The sequence below is a fragment of the Alexandromys fortis genome, unplaced genomic scaffold, assembly GCF_014885135.2.
Source record: "Alexandromys fortis isolate MF-2015 unplaced genomic scaffold, M_Fortis_MF-2015_v1.1 scaffold_97, whole genome shotgun sequence".
In the NCBI taxonomy this organism is placed as follows: domain Eukaryota; kingdom Metazoa; phylum Chordata; class Mammalia; order Rodentia; family Cricetidae; genus Alexandromys; species Alexandromys fortis.
The window spans coordinates 5,375,930-5,399,057 of record NW_026067981.1 but is presented as its reverse complement, the minus strand read 5'-3'; the positions used below and the strand labels follow the sequence as shown (position 1 = coordinate 5,399,057).

Below are 23,128 nucleotides of genomic sequence, written 5' to 3'. Positions count from 1 at the left end.
TAATATTTACAAGGGAATGTGATAGACATGAGCTCTTTTACATTTTTACTTTTTAAAACTTAAAATTGTTTTATGTATATAGGTGTTTTGCCTGCATGTATGTCTGTGTACCATGTGTGCCTGGTGCACACGGGACAGAAGTGGGCATCAGATCCTCTGAAACAGGAGTTACAGATTGTTGTGAGCTGCCATGTGAGTGCTGGGAATAGTATCCGAGTCCCTCTGGATGATCAACCTCTGCTCTTAATGGCTGGGTCATCTCTCCAACCTCTTAAGCCCCCTTTAGGGCCCCATCAGTTCAGTGTTAAGGTTTAGAATCCAGAGAATCTTTCACACGTGCCAAGCACAGCTGCTCTTTCTGGTTCAGTTGGTTCAGTCCTTTAGAAGTCTTTTCAAGCCCCAATACAAGCTCAACAGTGATATTCAAGCATTGTTCGAAAAACTTTACCTATGATAATTCATTGACAGCCAACAAAAATCCTAGCATGTGAGCACCATTATTATTTCCATTTTATAGATGGGAACACCGAGGCATGGCACACTTGAAGAAATTTGGCTCTGGAGATGAAGACGACTCCTCTGTCTCTATTTGGTATTGTCTTCCTAACTAAGTGACACATGGCCGGCTAATAAACTGCGACAGTTAAAAGTCATCAATGAATCGAAATGACTTTATGTTTCTCTTTTCATCAACCCCAGCTTCACAGGAATTGTCAGTAACGGGGATCCAGGATGCTGCGGTGTGGAAGGGCACTGATTATCCAGGAGGGGGAACTGTCCTCCAGTCACCCTTCATTTGGGGAGTCACATGAGGACAGACCTGCTAAAGAAAATGGCACTTGGGGGTTTCCAAGACAGGAAATCTCTAAAGTCAAGCGGCTGACAAACTATTTTGGCATACAGGGCGTGGGAAGGGAGTCCGACTAAAAACACAAGTTTTAGTGTGGATAAAGGGTCCAGGCATTAATTGTGCTCCAGCTCCATCTTCCCAGCCTTTCCCAGCTTTGCGTCTCAAACCTGAGGCACTTCCTCCATTCTCGGCAGCTTCTTCTGGCTTTTGATCTCTTTTGAAATAGGAGGCAGACAGGCGCATTAAAACGCTGACCCAGCCAGTTTCTTCTCCCGGGCTCTGGCTCCGTTCGGGAAAGGGTTAATCCGGCGGGTGGGGAGGGGAGTGGCGCTCACACCTTTCCCAGAGACCTCGGGCGGCGGCTGCGGTGGCGGGGCCCGGGCGGGGCGGAGGCTGGGGCCAGACTCCTGGCGAATAGCAGCTCGCAGCCGGCCCGGATTGGAGCAGCCTCATCACGCTGACCTCTGCCTGGGATGTAAACCCCACGGGCCGCCACGGGCACAGGAGAGCTCTCAGCACCTCCGGGAAAGCCGTCTCGGCCTCCCCTTCCCTCCCCCTCCCCCGCTTCAGCCGCGGCCGGCCGGCCCAGCCTCGACCTCGGCGGCGGCGGCAGCGGCGACGACCGGCGGCGGCGGCGACGAAGACGCTGAGCGAGCCGGGTCGGTCGCGGGCGGGGAGCGTGCGTCGCTTCGCACAGGCTGCGAGAGGAGGGGCGGCGCGAGTCATGGCCGGGGACAGCGAGCAGACCCTGCAGAACCACCAGCAGCCCAACGGCGGCGAGCCCTTCCTGATCGGCGTGAGCGGGGGCACGGCCAGCGGCAAGGTAAGGGGTCCGCGCGCCCTACCCGCTCGGCGGGCGGCACATGTGGCCGGCGCCCGCGGGCCGTGGCAGTTGCAGCCTGCCACCGCGTGGCCCGCGCGCTCCTCGCTCCCGGACGCCGCGCTCAGGCGCCGCCAGCCTCGCGCAGGCTCCGGGCGCGGCGTTGGGGATCGGCGGGGTACTGGGACGATTGAGGGTCCCGGGTGTGGGTCCCCACTACCCTCCCCGCAGGGTTGGTGCGCTCTCTCGCCCGTTCCCCGTGGCGTTTGGGACTCGTGGTCAGGGTCCTGTGGGGGAGGGGCGAAAAGCGGATGCTTATTGTTTTGCAAGTCAGGGATGAGGATGGGGCTTTTGGGGAGCCCCCGTGCGCTCCTCCGCCTCGGTCTGGCCCTGGCCGGCCGCCCAAACCCACGGGCTGCGAGGGTGGCGGGGATGCGCGAGCTGGCGCGCCGGCTACCGGGAGCCCACCTAGGGGGTGCAGAGCTTTCCGGGAGGGAGCCAAGCTCGGTGGGCGCTGTCGCGGATGGGATGACAGCGGGGGTTGCTGTCTTTTACAGTTGGAAGAGAAAACAGGATCAGTCTTAGTGAGAAAGTTGTACTGGTTCCGTGCTCTCCGGCGTCCAGGTTGCTCTCTTTCTTTCCTTGGACCCCAGGGAAGGGGCTACCGAGTCTGACTTTCCGAGGGAGCCTCCCCCCATTCTTTTTTCCCCCAGCAGTGACAAGCATCTTGGCTTCACCTCGGGTCTTTTCTGCAGGTGGAGAAGGGTGGAGCCCTCCCAGATGGTTCTTTCTTTACCCCCCCCCCCCCTTGCTGCCTTTTCAGACGTGGCTGCTGGCTCGCCTTCCGTTTAACAGCCTCCAAGTTCAGTGGGCGCTCGGGCTCCACGAGGGGCGCCGGGGAGTGGGGGAGCTGGATGCCGCGTGCTGGGGGAGCTGGTGAGGCGGGATGGTGAGTCCTCAGGCTGGAGAGCGCGGAGCAGGAAGGCTGGGTGGCGCCATGAGACGCGCGCCACGCGCCACGAGGTTTTTTGCTTCCAGCCCTTTTCTCCTTGGCCCCTCCTCCATTTTGATTTTTTTGTATTTTCCCTTCAGGTCTGGAGTACTTTAGGCCAGTAGCCCAGACTCACTCAGCGTTGTATCCTGTAGAACTCTGGTATCTATTAAGTTCAAGTCGTCTTTAGCTTCCATGGCTAGCACGCTGCAATTCTGTTTGGGTCTCTGAATTAGGTTATTTTCTCTTTGCCTTATAACATATTAAGTTTAAAAATATGTTCTTCACTAGTGCGTCTAGGAATGCTAGGCAAAACCCGGATGCCAGTCCTATCAGGACTCTTTATTGGCTCGTTTTGGAATTAGCTCTGCCACCCTGTTATCTTCCCAGTGTTCCTGCCTTTTCTAATTCCTGGCTGTGTTTCCAGAGCGATGCCTAAGGTGAAGTTGGAGGTTGCACGGTAGCCGCAAGTCCAGTTCTCTTATTGGGGAAGAGACTTTAAACTTCCAGATGAACGGACCATTTAGAAACAATGACCTTGGTCATCCCCTAAATAATTCAGTCATCACAGAGGCCGAAATGTGACACACTGAAAAGGCGAAAACATCCTTATTCAGTGTTACTATTAGACGGCCTTCACAGTTGATATTAAGGATGGGTTTGAAGGGTCACCTAGACCGCTGGAATGGGAGGGGCAGTTAGCCACTGTGGGAGTAGCCAGTTTTGTGCTGACCTGCTTCTCATCAAGGAAGCGGAGGGAACTCCCAACCAAAGAAGGGTCTCTTGGTGCAGTTTTCAAAATGAACATCTTGGGCATGTGATGGCTTGTTGTGGTTAAAGAATTGTGTGTGTGTGTGTGTGTATTTTAAGACAGTGTCTCCTGGTTGCCTTGGAACTCTTTATGTAGATAGACTAGTCTGGTCTCCCTCTGGGAGATCCACCTGCCTCTGCCTCTTTAGTACTGGGATTAAAGGTGCAGGCCACTACACCAGACAGTGTATATTAATTTTTTTAAAAAAAAAATCCACTTGCCTGTGGTACCAGATGGAGTATGACGCCAGCCTGGACAACTTAACACTGTCTCAGAACGTTAAAAGAGCATCGGACTTCTAAAAAAATTTCATGTGTGGTCAGTTTGTTGTAATTATCTCATAATTATTCCAGTCCTTAAGCGTTTTTCCACTAAAGATTTTGAAAGTTTCCTTCTTTCCAACTTCCTTTTTGTTTTCGAAGTCAACATGAACAAACTGGATCTCTTTTGGGAGTCTCAAACCTGGTGCAGTTGGGGCTAGAAACAAGGCAGGTGGAGACCCATGTTCTGGTGAAAGGAAACTGGAAAAAGACAAAGGCTTTGAGATAAGCAATTTACAAGGAACTTCAGAGCCTCCAGAGGTCAACACTCTAACTACCTGTTTTAAAATTTGTGTTTTGGGGTGGTGGTGTTGTAACCCAGGAGCTTGCTCGTGCGGAGAGGAGAGGAATGAGGCCGAGCTACTCATGTATGCTGGTCACAGAGTTAGTGGCAGAGCTGGGACTAGAGTGTCGGTGCTGAGACACGGAGCCATAGCACAGCTTCAACGCTGTCAAATCCAACAGAGAAGGGCAAATCTCTCAGTACCTCTCAGCCCTATCCTGTATGGATCCTGATCTCCCTTTCCGGTCTCTTCCTGAAGAGAAGACCACTCTGCTCTTTGGAGGCCTTTTCCTATGGGGACCCCCGCTCCCTCCCCCCATGTTGAGGCTCTCCAGAGTGCAAATATTTTATCTCAGTCTAAATTATTTTGGTCGTAGAAGGCGAAAATAGTGATCGCAGTTCCATGTATTTAACTTTATTTATATATTTGAGAAAGGGTCTTTGTTTGTAGTTCAGCAGGCATTGAATGCTCTCTGGTCCAGGCTGGACATCTTCCCGCCTCTACCTTCCAAGCGCTAGGTTTACATAATGTCCTGACACTCTGCCCTGTGACACTTTGTGAGATTTGTTTTATAGATGAAGAGGAATGAGAAATTTAAACTTCTCTGGGCAGACATTGTCAGGTCATTTTAAAATTTCCCATTGGTGGTGGTGGGGGGGCTACAGAGATGGCTCAGCAGGTGCATGCTGGCTGCTCTTGCAGATGAACTGGGGTTTGACTTCTAGCGCCCAGTACTAGGAGAGCTGATACCAACTTCTGGCTTCTGCACGCACAGGGCATGCATGTGGCACACACACAGACAGGCAAAAGCATTCATCCAGTTAACTTAATCTGGGTGTGGTGGTACGTACCCTTTGACCTGGCATTGGGGAGGCAGAGGCTGGTGGGTCTGTGCGTTCCAGGGCTGTGAGGGCCTACCTCAAAAAAGCAAAATTAAGAAAAAAATTAAAATGCCTTGTGACTCCATGTTAGAACTCTTGCCTACGATGCGTAAGGTCCTGAGCTTGATCCCCTAAACCTCAAAAGAATGAAGCCAGTCTGTGTAGTGGCTGAGAACATTTTTTTCTGACCATTATCAAAAGCCAGACCCTTATTTCCTCCTAAGCTATGGGTTCAGGTGGAGCAAGAAATACCATTGGAAGGAGAGGCGGAAACAAAACCGACAAGCCCCGCCAGCCCTCCTGTCCAGGCCTGTACACATTTATCACTAGGTACAGTTCCCTCCCTCCCTTGAATTTTTGTCCTTGACCAATAAAGACAGCCTGAGCCCTGTCACACCATCTCAGGTGGTCTTCCTTGTGTTACCTCTTGCTGTCACTCTCCTTTCCACACACCTTGATGTCTCCCACGGTTCAGACAGAGTACAGGTCAGAAACTCAATAGAGGCCCTCGGATGTGGTCCTGGCCCATGTATTTTGCACGTCTCAGTACACGGCTTTTACTGATGCTGTTGCTCATGTCTTCTCTATAGGTGCTTTAGACAGGTGCCTTTCTAGAAGAGACAGAAGTCTTGACTTGGGGACACAGGTGGGGCTGGGATCCAGTTCTTCGGTGCTTTTTTGCAAGCTGTGACCACCCCTCGAAGGTATTTTTAGGGAGGCTGGGCTGTGAGTAATACCGGACAAGCGGTCTCCATTGAGGTGTGGGCCGATTGCTCAGCTCAGCTTGCCTGTGAGTCAGCATCTGCTTTTGGACTGCTTTAGAAGGCTGAGGGGCCGTGTCATCGCTGCTTCTGCTGCCCCATTCCTGGAACCTCAGCTGCTCCGCTTCTACTCTTTCTGGGTGCAGGCTTTGTCCCCCCCGGGCTGTTTCTTTGAGCAGGCACTGTGTGTGTTTTCTGTGGCCCCAAATTGCTGCTTTGGTCTTGGTAAGGCTCTGGTGCTGCCTGCCAGCCTCATGCTCTGACAGTCACTGCCACTAGGAATGCCATACCTTTTCCTCCAGGGAGGTCCTCACTGCTGCTCCTCTTCACATTCTTCCATTTAGTTCAGTGCACGCATCCAGCGTGTGCAATGAAGAAGCCTGCCCCAGCATCTCTTCCTGGCTGCCTTCCTCCCCTCAGGAAGCCCTTCCTTTATTTGTCCGAGTGTCTTTGAAATGTCCTTTCTGTGGCTCACCCCGTGCTCATCTAACTCCATCTTTGTGTATAGGGTGTGCTTAGGTCTTGGGTAGAATCTTTTTTTAAATTTTAAAAGTGATTCCTTTATTGTGTGCTGGTAGCTAGCCTGCCCGTTTGTACAGACATGGTGGGTGGAGGGAACCGACTCCTGTGAGTTAGTTCTCAGAGTTAGCTTTATCAGCTGCCGTGATGCAGACAGCTTGCCTTTGGGAAGTCCAGTGAAAGTGTGAGATGTGACCTCTGGCTGGTGGGGTCTGTGATGGGTGAAACTGTTCAAGATCTTTTAGGGTGTCTCAATTTTTAAAATCAATAACAATATCTGAAGGTGTACTTATAGTTAGTGTATTATACTTTTCTTGCCCTTTAAGTCATTTTTATCAGCTTTATCATTAGTTCATCAAATTTAATTATATATGTGTAAATTAAGTGTGCCCCATGTTTTTATGAACTGACAGAATAGGAATTATGAAATGATGGAATTGGTGTGAAGACATTCAGAAATGTTTCTTTAGTGTGGAGAGCCTTTGGTTCTTTTCTTTTTTTCCTATAGACAGCTTCTTCATGTAGCTCTGGCGTCAGGGAACTCATTCTTTAGACCAGGCTGACCCTGAATTCACAGAGATTCGCCTGCCTCTGCCTCCTGAGTGCTGGGATTAAAGGCCTGAGCCAGCATCACCTGGCACTTTTGGTTCTTATTAAAATATTTGTAATTGAAACCGGGCGATAGTGGCGCACACCTTTAATCCCAGCGCTTGGGAGGCAGAGGCAGGTGGATTTCTGTGAGTTCGAGGCCAACCTGGTCTACAAGAGCTAGTTCTAGGACAGGAACCAAATATACAGAGAAACCCTGTCTTGAAAAAAAAAAAAAGGTGAATAATGTGTGTCTCTGGTACTGTGAGATGCCTCAGTGGGTAATGTTTGACAGACTGAGTGTGGGTTCTGGAACCCACATGGTAGAAGAGAACTGACTCCCAAAAGGTGTCTTCTGACCTTCACATGTATACAGTAACACATACACACACACACACACACTTTTTTGAGACAAGGCTGGGATTAAAGGTGTGCGCCATCATTGCATGGCACATGCGTGTATTTTTTAAAAGTTATTTTATTCTAGTTTGAGCGAGTACAGGTATGCTAATGTCATGCACGACCTGTATGTAGAGGTAGAAGATGACACTCTTGGGAATCAGTTTTCACCTTCTACCAGCTGTGATCTGGGGATGGAGCTTATAAGAGGCCTCAAGCCTTCTACCTGCTGAGCCGTCTTCTTGGTCTCCTGTCTGTCTTTCTGTCTGCCTGTCTATCATCTGTTTGAGTTAGAGGCTCATGTATTCCAGGCTGCCTTAGCTAGGACTAGCTGTGTGGCTGAGGATGTTGCTAAATTTAGGAGCCTCCCTCCAGTTCTTGGGTGCTGGCCTTACAGGCTGTGCCACCATACTTTCATGTTTTATGTGGTGCTGGGATAGATAGAACCCAGGGCTTGGTGCATACTGTGCAAGCGCTCTATATCCCTAGGCCAAATCATGTTTAATATTCAGTGGTTCTTAGGTAGGTGACTTGGTGACATTAATTTAGAAGTTGAGTATTTGGATCTTTTCAGTGTTTTGAATATTGACTTAATGACTGTCATTAACTCTACAGACATCCTTTTAACAATGGGAGGCATGCCGGGAGTCAGAGGACAGCTTTTCCCTATTCCATTGTGGGTCCTGGGCATTGAATTCAGGCCTTTGCAGCAAGTGTTTTGACCAAATGAATTTTGATGGCCCTCTTTTTTTCCCCTCTCCGGGACAGGGTTTCACTGTGTGATTGTGCTGTCCTGTAACTCGTTCTGTAGACCGACCAGGCTGGCCTTGAACCCAGAGAGCCTCTTGCCTCTAAGTGAGTGAGATTAAAAGCTTGCACGCACGCATTCCTACACACAGCCACAATCTGTTTGTTTGTTTGTTTTTAAAGATTTATTTACTGTGTGTTTTACCTGCAGGTATGCCTGCTTGCCAGGAGAGGGTATCAAGATCTTATTACAGATGGTTGTGAGCTACTGTGTGGTTGCTGGGAATTGAACTCAGGACCTCTGGAAGAGCAGCCAGTGTTCTGAGCCATCTCTCCCCCTCCCCCTCCACCCTTCCCCCCCCACAGTTTTTTGTTTGTTTGTTTTTGTTTAAAGGAAAAGTCCACAAGGGGCTGTAAATGGCTCTGTTGTGTGGGACGGTTTCCCCAGGATGTATTTTCCCTAGCCGGTGGTGATAACTCAGTTATCTGGTTCTAATTGCCCTAACAGTTGACTGATTGTGTAACCTTAGTGTTTGCTCCTGACCTGCCTGCGTGGAAGTGTGCACGCCTGAAGAATGCGCAGCTTTGCCCAGTTACTTCTTCTAACAGTTTGGGTGTTGCTGTGGTTGAACACGGATCTCCTAAGCCGAGCATGCACTCCCGCTGAACTATCCTCCAGCCCCTGTTTCAGCATCTTGACCCTGTTTGCCCTGGCTGTGGCTGGAAGATGTGGGCAGTGCTGTTCATGCTCCGTGTGTTCTCCTGGGGAGGGGTCCCTTGTCTGGAAGGGGCTGCTGGCATATCCAAGTCATGTGGCTTAGAGTGGATGCACTTGCTCGACGTCTTAGAAAACGGATACAATAAGCTGGAGAGTGACTTGGAGGTTCCCCCAAGTCGTCCATATTGTTTAGGTGAAGGGTTACTGATACGAACTGGATCTTCAGCCCAAGAGATTCTGACTAGAGAAGCCCAAACAATTATCTTCTAGGAAAAGGTAGGCCTGCCTTGCTTGGAGAAAACCCACCTGCTGTAGTCAGTTTGGGGGCCTCAGCAGGTGCCGATTGGAACTGGGCCCAGCTGAGCAGTTACACTGTGGGAGAACGGGTGGGGTTGTTTATTTTTTTTTTGTTTTTGTTTTTTTCCTTTTTCTCCTACACAAATACACACCATCTCCCCTCCTCACCCTCTACCCCAAAGACAGGGTTTCTCTGTGTAGCCTTGGTTGTCAGGAACTCTCTGTAGACAGGCTGGCCTCGAATTCACAGAGGTGCGCCTGCTTCTGGGATATATGCAGATCATATTCAGGGGTGCAAAGATGTTTGCAGAGGGTGTCACATTTTCTGGAGCTGTGTAGGGGCTGGGGATGAAACCCTGCGTCCCTCTCTGCAGTAAGCAATTGCTGAGCCCTCCAGCTCCACCATCACAAATCTATTAGAAGAGAAAACACTACGTGTTCACAGTTTACACTGGCTTTGTGCTCCTTTCAACAAAAAAGGACATTTTAAATAGCAGTGTCTAGGATCTTCACAGAAGTTTATGATATATATAATTATATATCATCTGTCCTGAAGGAATGGTGATCATCCAAGGGAGACAATACAAAATGACATACGGCTTTATGCGGTGTGTTTTTACAGTCTCTCTGGTCCAGTGAAGGCATGCCTGGTTCTCCAGAAACACCCCAAACTTAGCAGATAAAAGGCTATCAGTTTCAGCCTGGCATAGTGGTGCACACCTATATTTATTTATTGGTTATTCAAGACAGGGTTTCCCAGTAGCTTTGGAACCAGTCCTGGAACTTGCTCTGTAGATCAGGCTGGCCTTGTACTCGGAGATCTACCTGCCTCTGCCTCCCCAGTGCTGGGGTCTGTCTGACCCATTTATTTATTTGTTAGTTTATTGGCAAGTGCCACCATTGCCTGGTTTATATATTTATTGTGGTGCACACCTTTAATCCCATCACTAGGGAGGCAGAAGCAGGTGGATTTCTATGAGTTCGAGGCCAGCTTGGTCTACCTAGTGAGTTTCATGACAGCCAGAACTGTATAATAGATAGACCCTGTCTCAGCAACCCTCCTCCCGCAATGAATGAATGAATGAATGAATGAGTAAAAGGCTTGTGATGGTGTTGGTAATGAGTACTTCTCTCTAGAACTCAGAACTCGGGGTTGGAACTTGGGCTGCAGGTAGCTTACAGCATCTGTGTGGCTCACATGTCCACCCCTGCTAACAGTGTGTGGGGAGCTAGATATGACGGCTCTCGCAGAAGACATCTTGTGCTTCTCTTGTAGATTGTCTGCGGGGACTTTGGTATTTCTCCAGATGTCCCATTTCGGGAAAAAGACTGGTTCTGGAGCCTTGCTGTATCTGGTGGCTTATTGATTGTTCTCAGGTCAACGTGCCTGAGAACACATTTGATTAGCTCATGGCTGCAGTTTGCCCACACCTCCCTTGTGGGGAAAGCAAACATTTGAGAGCCGAACAGTATGGAACAATATACCCTATTTGAATGGGGGAGGCTTTTGAACACTGCTCTGGAGGAAGTGCCAGCCATAGGACCTTCCCTGTCTGACGCCCCAAGACACACTGGAGCTGGGATGATCTTTGCCTCCTGAGTGAATGCAGGGGAGACTTGTATTTCACACACATTGTTTCCCGGGGATTGCTTGTTGGTGCAGCAGGGCAGTGTGAGATTTGAGGTCTTTCATTGAAGGAGAGAAGGTTTATGGTGTCTCTGAATCAGATAGTGTGGAGACCCCCCAGGCTCTTTGCACTAAGGTTTTCAGGTGAGGTTGGTGCTCCTGACTTGGTGGAGCAGGGAGCATAGCTTTAGTCAGGCTTGCTTTCTTTCCTGGCCTGCCTGACCCATTTTAATCTGTTTCTTCTGAACCCATCCCTACATCTGTGAAGAGGAGATAAGGTCTGAGTTGTTCAGAATAAGTGAGAAAACGATGTCTGAACTGGGGTCAGCTCCCCTCCCCCCCATTCACATTCTAGAGGATGTGCACTGTTGGAATAGCCTCTTTGATCAGTGTGCTTTGTTGAAAGCATTCCCAGTGTTTGTTTAATTGGGGAATACTTTTAATGATGTGTTTGTTGACCTATGTTCACATTGTTGAATGACCAAGCCCAGTAACCAACAGATCCGTCACCTTGCTGTTTTGATGTGAAAACACTTAAAATCTAAACTAAGGGGCACGGCCTGGGGTGCCTGGAGTGGGGTGCAGAGTGCAAGGAGGTTCTTCTAGTTAAAGCCTTGTAACTCACCATTGTGATGTTCGCGATGTTCATAACTTAGGGCGCTTGCCCATCTCTATTGGTCAGGCGCAGAGAGAGCTAGCCATCGAGCGTCTTCTAGAGTTGACTTCTCTCCCCCCCCCCCCGGCTCCTTCCTTCAGTCTCTCTCCCTTCCTCCTTCCTTTTTCTCTTCACTCCTTCACGTCTCATGTATCCCAAGCTGACTTTGAACTTGCTGTGCAGCCCAGGATGACCTGGGCTCCTGATCCTCTTGCCTCCCCTCCCCTCATTGACACCATCGCAGTGACTTTTCTATTGTGATAAAACCCCATGGCCAAGGCAGTTTATGGAAGAGGTTTGTCTGGGCTTACAGTCCCAGAGGGTGAGTGGCCGTAAGGGATGGCAGAGACAGCATGACAAGGCACGCAGCAGACATGGCTGCTGGAGCTGGCAGCTGAGAACTGAGCTCCTCTCTCAGGCCAAAAGCAGAAGTAGAGAGCTAACTGGGAATGGCGCCTGACATCGCAACCTCAGAGCCGGGCCCTAGCAGCTGTACTTCCTCAGCAGGGCCGCCCATACTTCTTGAATGCTCAAACAGCGCCACCAAGTATTCAGATGTCAGACTGGAGGTGGGGGGTGACAACGACATTTTAGTCCAGGCCACCACAGCCATCTTGGCTGGTTTGTACAGTGCTGGGGATACAGCCCAGGGCCTCGTGGATTCTTTGCTATGCCTTAAGTGGACCTTTTAAAATTTGATTTAGTTACTTTTATTATTTTGGTGCAAAGTCTTACTATGTAGCCCAGGTCAACTCCGCCTCCCAGGTGCTGGGATTGCAGGCATGCGTCATCATGCCCCAGATGCATCTTTCAAACACATTTCTAACAACTTCAGATTGGAAACTGTGAACATTTTATTGCCTGTGAGTGTGAGTGCTTGCGTAGAGAGGGCAAAGAACGACATTGTGGAATTGCTTCTGCTCCTTCACTTTCATGTGGGGTCCGAGCATCATGTTGAATTAGGCTTTTGTGGCAAACGCTTTTACCCCCTGAGCTGTTGTCCCTAGCAACTTGAATTAAATGAGTAGTTAGGGGAAGACAAAGTTTAACATTCTCTTTAAAAGTTATTTTTTTTCTTTTAATTAATTAATTAATTAATTAAAGATTTCTGCCTCCTCCCCACCATCGCCTCCCATTTCCCTCCTCCTCCCCCAGTCAAGTCCCCCCTCCCTCGTAAGCCCAAAGAGCAATCAGGGTTCCCTGCCCTGTGGGAAGTCCAAGGACCACCCACCTCCATCCAGGTCTAGTAATGTGAGCATCCAAACTGCCTAGGCTCCCACAAATCCATTATGTGCATTAGGATCAAAAACCCATTTTCATTGTTCTTGTGTTCTCAGTAGTCCTCATTGTCCTCTTTGTTCAGCTAGACCGGTTTTAACCCAGGCTTTTTCAGACCCAGGCCAGCTGGCCTTGGTGAGTTCTCGATAGAACATCCCCATTGTCTCAGTGTGTGGGTGCACCCCTCGCAGTCCTGAGTTCCTTGCTCGTGCTCTCTCTCCTTGTGCTCCTGATTTGGACCTTGAGATTTCAGTTAAGTTATTTTAATTAGAAACAGAACAACACAGTATACCCGCTTACAGGTTTGATAAACGCAAATTACCACAAACTGTGAACCCACCCGTGTTAAGTACCAGCCGGCCATCAACAGCCCCTCAGCATCCCCCCCCCCCCCACGCCCTAGTCACTACCACTTCTGTGAATGATTTCTTGAATCCCCCTCTCCCCAGGAGCAGTGTTTAACTGCTGCAGTCTACAGAGGTTTGTGTAACTCAGACACTAAAGTGTTCCTACATACAGGAAAGACACAGATGCCAAGTCAGGTTAATAGCACGTGGTGCGCGTTCAAGCAGGCAAGACACTTAAATGTCAAATGCACATAAAAATAAAAGTGAAAATTAAAATGTTTTTGAGACAGGGTCTCACTGTGACCTGGAACTCTGTAGGCCAGGCTGGCTTCAGACTCAGAGATTCGCCTGCCTCTGCTGCCTGAGTGCTGGGATTAAAGGCGTGTGCCGCCATGCCCAGCTTGATATTTGTCTCTTTTTTTTTTTAAATATTTATTTATTTATTATGTATACAATATTCTGTCTGTGTATATGCGTGCAGACCAGAAGAGGGCACCAGACCTCATTACAGATGGTTGTGAGCCACCATGTGGTTGCTGGGAATTGAACTCAGAACCTTTGGAAGAGCAGGCAATACTCTTAACCACTGAGCCATCTCTCCAGCCCGATATTTGTCTCTTTATGGGAAGAAAGTTTCCATGCGTGAACGTGGTATGAGCATGTTGTGAGCCAGGTGTGGTGGTGCACATCACCTGTAGTCCTTGTACTGTGTATGTGGAGACATGGCTGTGAGGGCTAAGCCTTGGCATATATGGCAAGACCCTGCTGCAAACAATAAAACCACAATGGCTCCGTGAAGTTTTCGCTCCTTCATACTCCTAAAGGGAGAGGGCGCTTTCTTCCTCAGCCTGGTGCTCTTCATTTGGCAAATATGATTTGAATGTTGATCGTGTGCTGGGGTTCTCTAGGGTGTTAGGGCATCGCAGTGCCCGAGAGAACGGCTCTGGCCCCAGGGATCCTGGCTCCAAGTCATCCCTGTTGAATCCAGCACATGGTTTAGTTCCTGGTCATTGGGTAGGTGCTTCATGAGCATCTGTTAAGCAGGACTAGGTGGAACCCCTTAAGTCGTTTGTATCTATAGAACTTGTACCTGTGATATTGAGTTTTCAGGATTTTGGGTGCGGGTTCATGCCTTGCATCCTTGACCTCTTACATGGAGCTGGCTTCACTGTTTGAGGGAGTGATGAGTGCTGGGCAAGAGGAGCCAGAGAGTTCATGGCTGTGGGGAAGCTTTTCTAGCTGGATTCGAATATAATCACCCAGTCTCTGGGTCCTAACCGCGCCTTTCTGTATGATATGACTGTGCTATTGACCCTGGGAAGTGTGTCTGGGCTCTAACTCCCGGCTGCAGGCTGCATGCCAGCTTCCTGCCTCTCACTGTTCTCTCTGTTGTCTCACGTATTCATTCTTCCTGGGTATGGGTCCTGCCTCAGACGCTCATTGGCTCACCACTTTTCTCCCTGTCTAGAGTCTGTATTCTCATTTGTCAGTGATGGACTGGTCAGTTATTTCTTGTCCCAAGCCTTTTCTCATGTATTCAACTGTTGCCCTGCGTTGCTGCTCTATGCGTGAGAAGTGGGATCCTGCTAATCCTTGCCGGGCTTCCTTACCACAGACTCACTGTCCCATCTGCACATTCTCTCCAGACGAACGGGAGGACACTTGGCCGTCTCCTCCATCAGTCTGCAAATCCATGTCCTTCCACAGCCATCCAGCCCGCCCATTCCATCAGTTCCACTTGGACTCGTACCCTGCTCCCATCGTTTCCGGACAGCATGACTCCCCAGTGGCTCACTTCCCAGCCGGCAGCCTGGACTACCTCCAGAACATTCCCCACATTGCTGCTGGAGTGATCTTTACACAAATGCAGCTCTGACCCTGCCCGTCACTCCCGGGGCATTCTTTGTGGTTCTCCGTCTCCCCTCTCGCCCTCAGCATTTCCTCCCCACTAAGCCGTAATTGGAGTCTCTTTACTGTCTGTCCTTTTGCACACACCACACCTGTCTTTTCCCACCCTGATTGCCAGCTCACCTCCACACCTGTGTGTTCTACATTCCGCCTCCTCTCTCTCCCAGCTGGGTACTTGTATTGGGGGAGTGATGAGTCCACGTCAGCTGTTCTTCCCTTGCTTGAGTCTGCCACTCCACTCAAGTCTGAAAGGGGATTCCTGTCTTAGGGGTTTCTTCCTCTGGCCTCCTAATTTTCTCAGCAGAAAGTTGGAGTGCGCCCTCTCATGTCTGTATGGGGTAGCCGGTGCTTGGGCACCTGAGAGTGTATTCAGGTGTCCCTTCTTGTTTTATGTGGAGTTTGTCTGCCCCTGCCCCCATTCTGACTCTCAAATTGGAGATCTGAGAAGTTAGTCTCACATGCCAGTTCTCGGAAAAGCCAGCTTTAAACGGACCCTCTGTCGGCAGCAGAAACCATAGCTCTTCTGTTGAGGACTTGGGCAGATGGTTGGGTTTCAGGAAGTTGTTGGCTCTTGTTTTTTTTTTTGAGGTGTGGCACAACCTTTGACTTTATTACAAAGAATAACCTTTTCCTGGTGTATTCCTGTCTCTCCCCCTCCTCCCCCCAACACACACAGGGTTTCAGCTCTAGCTGCTGGAACTCCTTTGTAGACCAGGCTGGTCTTGAACTCGGAGAGATCCGTCTGCCTCCGCCTTCAGAGTGCTGGGTTTAAAGACATGTGACACCATACCTGGCTTGTTTTCACTTCTAAAATACACTTTATTTGTATTTAAAACACACACACACACACACCATGGTATCTCATGCTTTTAAGCAGCGCTTGGGAAACAGGGAGGCAGATCCATCTCCATCCGTGTGAGTTCAATGCCAGTTTGCTCTACACAGGAAGCTTCAGACCAGCCAAGGCTATATATATAGTGAGATCCCGTCTCAACAAAACTATAAAGTAATAGAGCAAATCTCCAAACAACAACAGTGAAACTTAAACACCACAATTTCTTCCTCTTTTCTTAAAAACATAAAGTTCGTGGCTTTTTAAAATTATGTGGTGCGTTTTTTGTTTGTTTGTTTATTTGTTTTTTAAGACGGTTTTTATGTAACCCTGACTGCCCTGGAACTCATTCTGTAGAGCAGGCTGACTTTGAACGCAGAGATCCGCCCGCCTGCCTCTGCTACCCTACTGCTGGATTACCACCACGCTGCTTAGGATTATGTTTTGTATCTGTGGGTGAGTGCGTGCACACGCGTGTTTGCTCACATACCACCATGAAGATGGCGTTCAGAGGATAACTTGGAGGAGTAGGTTCTCTCCTACCATGTGTGTCCTGGAGATCAAACTCAAGCTAGGCTTAGCAGCGCGGGCCTTCTCCTACTGCACCATCTTCCGGCCTATCTGGTTTCTTTTTAATCTCAGGTGCCCCGTGCTCTTGTAAAGCCCTGACGTAGAGAAAAGCTGTGAAGTCCCTTACCACTCTGTCTTAATTTTCCTTCTCTCACTGACACTACCTAAAGTTCCTAATATTTGTTTATTGTCCCTTTCCTTTTCCTAAGTATGCCCTGATTATAATAGTATTTATTTCCTGAGCCCTTACTGTGCTGTCTTAGGTGTAACATCTGTTAACTCCACAACCTCCCTAAGCCCCGGGAGGCGAGTTGCTGTACCGATCCCCAGTTTTCAGAGTTCAGTAACCACCACCAAGTCCCATAGTGAATGGTGGTGCCTGATCCAAAGCCGGTCTGGCCTAGCCCTAGAATCTAGAAAGCCAACTGATTTCCGGAGCTCCAGCACAAGCTTGCTAGGGGCAGTGTAGTTCTGAGCTCCCTTATAGCTGACACCAGATTCAGAATGAACAGGAAAATACCACAAGCGGAAAGCAAAACTAGGAACCTTCAGCACTGTGAATTGGCCATGTAAGAAGGAATGTGTGTTTGATCTCTGTTCAGCTCAGAACTCCCAAGTCTCTAATGTGTGGAAATATCAGGAGAATCTTTTTTTTTTTCTTATAGTTTTTGGTCTTTGGCTACACCCTGCTGTCCCTGTACCTGTCACAGAGTCCGTGTTCATAATTATCACATCGCTGTGACCAAAAAAGAAAAAAAAGAGTACACAAAATGAACTCAAAGGAGACTTATTTTGGCATGCATCCTCAGACCATGGCCTCTGGAGTCTGTTGCAGGCAGGGCCTGTGGCAAGGCAAGAGCATCAAGGGAGAGATTGCATACTGGTGTGAAGAGCTGCTTCCTTCTTAATAACCAGGAAGTGGAGGGGATGGTCGGCATCAAGATGGAGTCACAGTGACACCCCCTGACCTACGTATTCTTTATCTACCTCCTAGGTTTTTAAAGGTTTCCCGCCCCCAGGCTGGTCTAGATCCTATGATCCTCCTGCATCCACTGGCCAGCTTATGTGGCGGGTTAGTGGGGTTTGAGATAGTTTCACATATCTTAGTCTGGCCTTGAACTCACTACACAGCAGAAGGATGACCTCGGTTTTCTTGTCGAGTGCTGGGTGTGCACCACTATACTCAATTGTAGGTTTGTACCTCTCCATATCACAGTTTATAGGCTGCTCAGAATGGAACTGGGCTTGGCGTACAATATATTCTGCCCACTGACTGAGCTATATCCCCAGCCCATACCTTCTACATTTTTCTGTGGTCCCAATAGATTATCAAAATTGAAGAATTAATCTGGGCTAGGCGTGATGGCACAGGCCTTTCATCTCAGAAGAAGTGGGTGGATCCCTGTGAGTACTGAGGCCAGCAGGTCTACATAGAGTCCCAGGTTAACCAGGGCTACACAGTGAGACCCAGTCCTAAAGAAACAAAAGCAAGCGGGGCATGGTGGCACATGCCTTTATTCTCAGCACTCAGGAGGCAGAGGCAGGTGGATCTCTGTGAGTCTGAGGCCAACCTGGTCTACAGAGTGAGTTCCAGGACAACCAAAGATAGAGAGAAACCCTGTCTCGAAAACAAAACAAAAAAACCAAAACAAAGCAAGCAAAAACCCAAACCAAAACAGCAATAACACAAGAATTGATCTTTTGATATGGTCAGCTTCTTCAGGATCTTCCCATCTTGAGATCTCCAGGGAGGGGAAAGGAGGTAAACGTTGAGTTGGTCACCATGATTGGGGCTGTAATCAGTCATGCCTGTAAAAACTTCCATAAAACCCAGCAGGACAAGGTTCAGACTGGCTGCTGGATAACTGAACGAGCAGAGATGTTGGAGGGAGGCACTCAAGCAGTGTTCGAATGCACCCTGTGCATGTCTTCTCTGTCTGGCTTTTCAGATGGTCTATAGTGGTGAACACAGGAGTGTCCCCAGCAAGTTACCTTACCCAAGTAAGGGAGTAAGGAAGCCCCATTGTATAGCCCCTGGGTCAGAAGCACATGCAAGTTGGGGCTTGACTTGAGCATCCGAGGTGGAGGAAGTCTCGTGGGCCCAAGTCCTTAAACTGCAGATCTGATTCTGTCTCCGGGTTGGTTTCATGAAGGCAGAGTTCATTGCAGTGCACCCAGCTGGTCCAGTGGAGAGTTGAGCAAAGAGGAAATACTCTATAGGGAGTCCGGGGGGGGGGCATTAAGGTGTAGACCTCAGAGGCTTTCCTCATTGGGTCCTTTCATTTCAGCCGGCTCCCACCATATATTTGGATCTTCCTTCACCCCGAGTGCTAGGATTATAGGTGTGTACCACACCCCTGTGTACTGCTAGGGTCAAACCCAGGGCTTCTTGTGTGCTAGGCAAGCACTCTTAGCAACTGAGCTGCATTCTTAGTCTTTGTTTTGTTTTTTAAGTCTTACTACATTGCCCAGTCTGGTCTTGAACTCCTACTTCAGCCTTCTGAGTACCAGCCTGCCAAGGTAGATATAGTACATCTATAGGGGAAGAATTATCATCCTGGAAAACATTTTCTCTTCTTCTTCCTCCTTCTCCCTCCTTCTTTCTTCTTCTTCCCTGGGGAATCCTGGCCCTTGAGATAGGACATTGTCTTGACTATGCAGCTATCAGCTGGATCCTGGCTTGTTTTACATAAACTATATGTCAGTTTCCTTGAAATTTGGAAAGCGTTTTGGCCTCACCAGAAAAATCCTGTCGGGCGCACTGCTGCAGGTGTCCACAGTCACCCGTGTTCTGTTGGTCTGACAGGAATGTGTTTACCCTGAGAGGAGAGTTAATGTCTAGAATAGCTGGGGTATCCCTTCTGGAAATTTGAACATCCATGTTACTGACTTTTGGTCCATTTCCTATTGTCATAAGCAAATGCCCGAGACCAGGCAATGTGTAAAGAGAAGGGCTTATTTCCCTTGCTGCTTTGAGGCTGGAAGTTCCAGGCTGAGTGACCCCCATCAGTTTGGTCACTGATGAGGGCCTCATGGCTGATGGTGCCACGGTGGAAGCTTGTGTGAGAGACAGGAAATGAAGAGGATAGAAGGTACTAGGCTTTCTCTTTTTCACACATTCTCACAGGCATTAACCGAGTCCTGTGAGAACTACCGCAATCACTTGTGAGAACAAATGTCACTGCCAACTGTAGATCCCACCTCTTGTAGGCCCCACCCCCTCCCAGGGCTGTGCTCCTCAGGGCCCAGCCTTTACCACCTGCACAAGACAAACCGTCCCTAAACCAGAGCGCTGCTGACAGCACCTGGGAGGGGACTGGCCCTGCACTTGTTTTCACTCCTGAAGGGAGACAGTTCCTCTTTAGGGCAGATTAGTTAGATTATCGGGGGAGGGTTCCACAGGTGAGCTTCAGGAAGGGCCACTTGTCTCCTGAAGCTGCATGTTGAATTTGTTGAACACACATTTCCCGGGACAGGCCTTGGACCCCAGCTCCCCAGTGCTGGCTTCAGCTAGGAACTGTATTTTGATTTGGGTTAACAGGGTATTGCCTCTTTGGGGAAAAGAACCTCAGATGCCGTTTGGTGATGGAGTTTGTGTGTGTGTCCAGATGTGCATGCTCGCTGCTGTGTTTTTAAAGTAAGGTGAAGAGTGGAGAGGGCAGTTGGGTAGCAGCTGTTGACATTGCAGGTCAGCGTGGCACTGTGACTGATGTCAGAGGAGAAACTGTCAACCTGGCATTGGGTCGGTTATTTTTATTTTCTACTGCTGCTGCAGCCGTGTATGCATGCACATCATTAGTAATTCAGTGACAATGGAGAGGGGTGAGATGCTTGGGCAAACATTCTTGCTACTGGGCCCGACAACCTGAGTTTGATTCCTGGGCCCCCATGGTGGAAGGGAAATTGACTCTTGAAAGATGTTCTGACCTCCAAGCGCATCCTGTGGCACCTATATATACCTCTCATATAAATAAATAACTGATTATTTATTAAAACAAAAAGGATTACTTTTGTAATTACAAAAAAGGAATGTGTGTGTGTACCACTCATCCCAAATTATAAGGAGGCTTGAAGGCAGCCTGCCCAGTCTAAAACCCATCTCAAGGGATCTGAGCTGATGCTCTGTTGCTGGTGGAGACACCATGACCACGGCAACTCTTATGAAGGAAGATTTAATTGGGCACGATTTACTGTTTCAGAGGTTTGTTCCATTATTGTCATGTCTGGAGGCATGGCGGCAGGCAGGCAGACTTGGTGCTGGGGAGGTGGCTGAGAGTTTGATGTCTGGATCCACAGGCAGCAGGGAGAGAGACACACACACACACACACACACACACACACACACACTAAGTCTGTCTTGAACACTTGAAACCCCAAAGCCCCAGTGACACTTCCTCCACCAAGACCACACCTGCCAAGCAGGCCACTTCTCCTATTCTCTGTCCAGTAGCGCCACTCCCTAATGGTCAAGCACTCAAATCTGAGCCTGTGGGGACCTTTCCTGTTGAAACCAAATCACAAGGTAAAATCTAAAGGGGCTGTGGATAAAGCTCAGTGATATAATGCTTCATCTCGCCTGCACAAACTGGGTTCAGGGGCCCAGTAACACACAAAATGTATGGATGTCTCTCACCTTTAATCCCAGCACTATGGTGGCAAAGGCAGGTGGATCTCTGAATTGTAGGTCAATTTGGTCTACATGGAAAGTTCATACCTTCTAGAGCTGCACAGTGAGACCATGTCTAATCTCTTGAAAAACATAAAAACAGACAACATGCACACTTAAACGCACACGTGTGTACTCACACCCACGCACACACACATGCGCACACTGTCTTAGTCTGCCAAGCCGTAGGGTAATGATCTTGGTCAATGGTACTTGCTGCGTCTCACTTTCCTCTTCTATAAAATGGGTTCCAAGTCAGAGCTTGCCCCTGTCGTGAGGACTGTGAAGATTACTTAGCATAACACGGGGAAGGCGATTATGAGCGGTTGCTTGGTGCAACAGCGGCAGCATCATTAGGCATCATTATGATGATGATGGTGGTGGTGACAGATGGGTGATGTGGTCCTGGTGATGCCGGGCGTGATGCTGACAGCTACCCCTCTTGAGAGCCCTGTAACCCCAGATCAGCAGTCCTGTTTCCTAGAGAACTACGTTCACCCCCCTTCTGGTTATTTCTCCTTTTATTTATCCTTGCATTTCAAAACAAACAGCTAAAATGTCATTTCTCCATCCTACACCTGTATTAGGCAGTTTTATTGACTTCTTTACAGAAAATCGGATTAACTGATCCTTCACTGACTTCTGTCCTTTTTCCATGTCTCCTTCTGATGTAATTTTGTAGGGGTTTGGTTAAATTGACAATATTTACATGCTCATGAATATTTTAACTGTTAAGCTGAATTGAAAAAACAAACCACAGGGCTAGAAATACCAGTCACTTGGTGTTTAGGAGCACAAGGCTGTTCTTGCAGAGGCCTGGGATTCCATTCCCATCACCCACATGGCGGCTCACAGCACCAGTTCTAGGTGTATAGTGCCCTCTCCTGGCTCCTACAGGCACTGCATACATAGAGTGTAATACAGGAAGGCACACACTCATGCATACAAAGCAACAGCAGACCGGTATTGTAGGGTCTTGTGGACAGATGGGAGTGAAAGGACAGACTGCCGTGGGCTATGGCCGCTGAGGTCTACCTGGTGACTTTTTCTCTTAGGTGCTTAGGCTTCTTTGTATCTCCTTGCTTTAGCTGGACTTTGAAGACTTGAGAGGTTTAGCGTCTTTTGTAAACGTGGGTCTCTACATAGCCCTCCTGTCTCAGTCTTCTGAGTGCTTGGACTACAGTCACTTGCCACTATGCCTAGGGAGGTTAAACTTCTTGAAGAGATACTGATGTTTATGGACGTGTTTGCAGTAGAAAGTGCAGCAAGTCTGCACTTTTTTGATACCAGCCGCCTTTCTGAACCTTATCCTTAAGCTGAGGTTGTCTGCTGTTCCTGAGCTGTCACGTCTTTTAGAAAAGGTGATGAGGTCACAGGGAAGTAAGCTCAGGATTGCCCAGTTGGCTGTGGTCCAAGATGAGCCTATATGTGGGAAAAAGGCAGGTGGGTATGACTGGGGAAAGTAAATACAGATGCCAGGAGGGAACAGAAGAGGTTTTTTAAAAGCTTGCTTAAGAGTTTGTCCTAGTGAGAAAACCAATATTGACCTACTCAGTACTTTACCCATACAGTGAGGGAAGGGCAAGGGTTAGGAGCAGCCAGCGCTCGTGGGTTTCTTGAGCACAGCTCTTTGCCAGCAAACCAGACGGAAGCGGTCAGGTGGCAGAGAGCCTGGGTCTGGGAATCTGAAGTAGAGACAAACCCTGTCATTGCATCATGTGGAATTTTGGGTTCCTGGCCTAGGAACTGTGAGTGGGGAACCCATAAGGAAAGCAGGCTTTGTGTAATTCAATCCTGAAGGGATCTGCCACCCTCCTCCCAAGGGTTAGATGAGGTGGGGCGGGGCAGGGCAGTGGAGCTGGGGAGAAGAGAGCCAAGCTGGATTTCCCTGAAGAAGCCATGCCAGACACTAATAATAGTTTGACCCTAAATGACCAGATCCATCGGGGGTCAAGGAGCAAGGATGCATATCTGCTGGGACAATTCTTCTTCTTTTTCTTTTTTCTTTTTTTTTCTGCCGTTGCCCCTAAATGCTGGTGTCAGGGAACAGGGAAACCAGAAAAACTGGAAAAGTTGCTTTCATTAAATTTTTAAAATTGTATTTATTATATGTGTGAGAGGGTGAGCAGACACTTGCTCACCCTTTGGGGTCAGTTCTCTGAACCATGTGGGATTCAAGGATCCAGTTAAGACTGTGTAGCTTGGTGCCAGCCAGGCAACTTGGTCCATGGAGCAATCTCATCAGCCCAAAGAGTTCAC

At 48.8% G+C, this 23,128-nt stretch overlaps 1 protein-coding gene across 1 annotated transcript in view; it reads left to right on the top strand.

The window, feature by feature from the left end:
- The first annotated feature begins 1,247 nt into the window (after positions 1–1,247).
- Uck2 (uridine-cytidine kinase 2) overlaps positions 1,248–23,128 on the top strand; it is a 66,851-nt gene continuing 44,970 nt past the window's right edge. Inside the window, exon 1 of the mRNA XM_050158331.1 lies at positions 1,248–1,673. Coding sequence (XP_050014288.1) covers positions 1,575–1,673 — 99 coding nt within the window. The 5' untranslated portion in view covers positions 1,248–1,574. The remainder of the gene's footprint in view (positions 1,674–23,128) is intronic.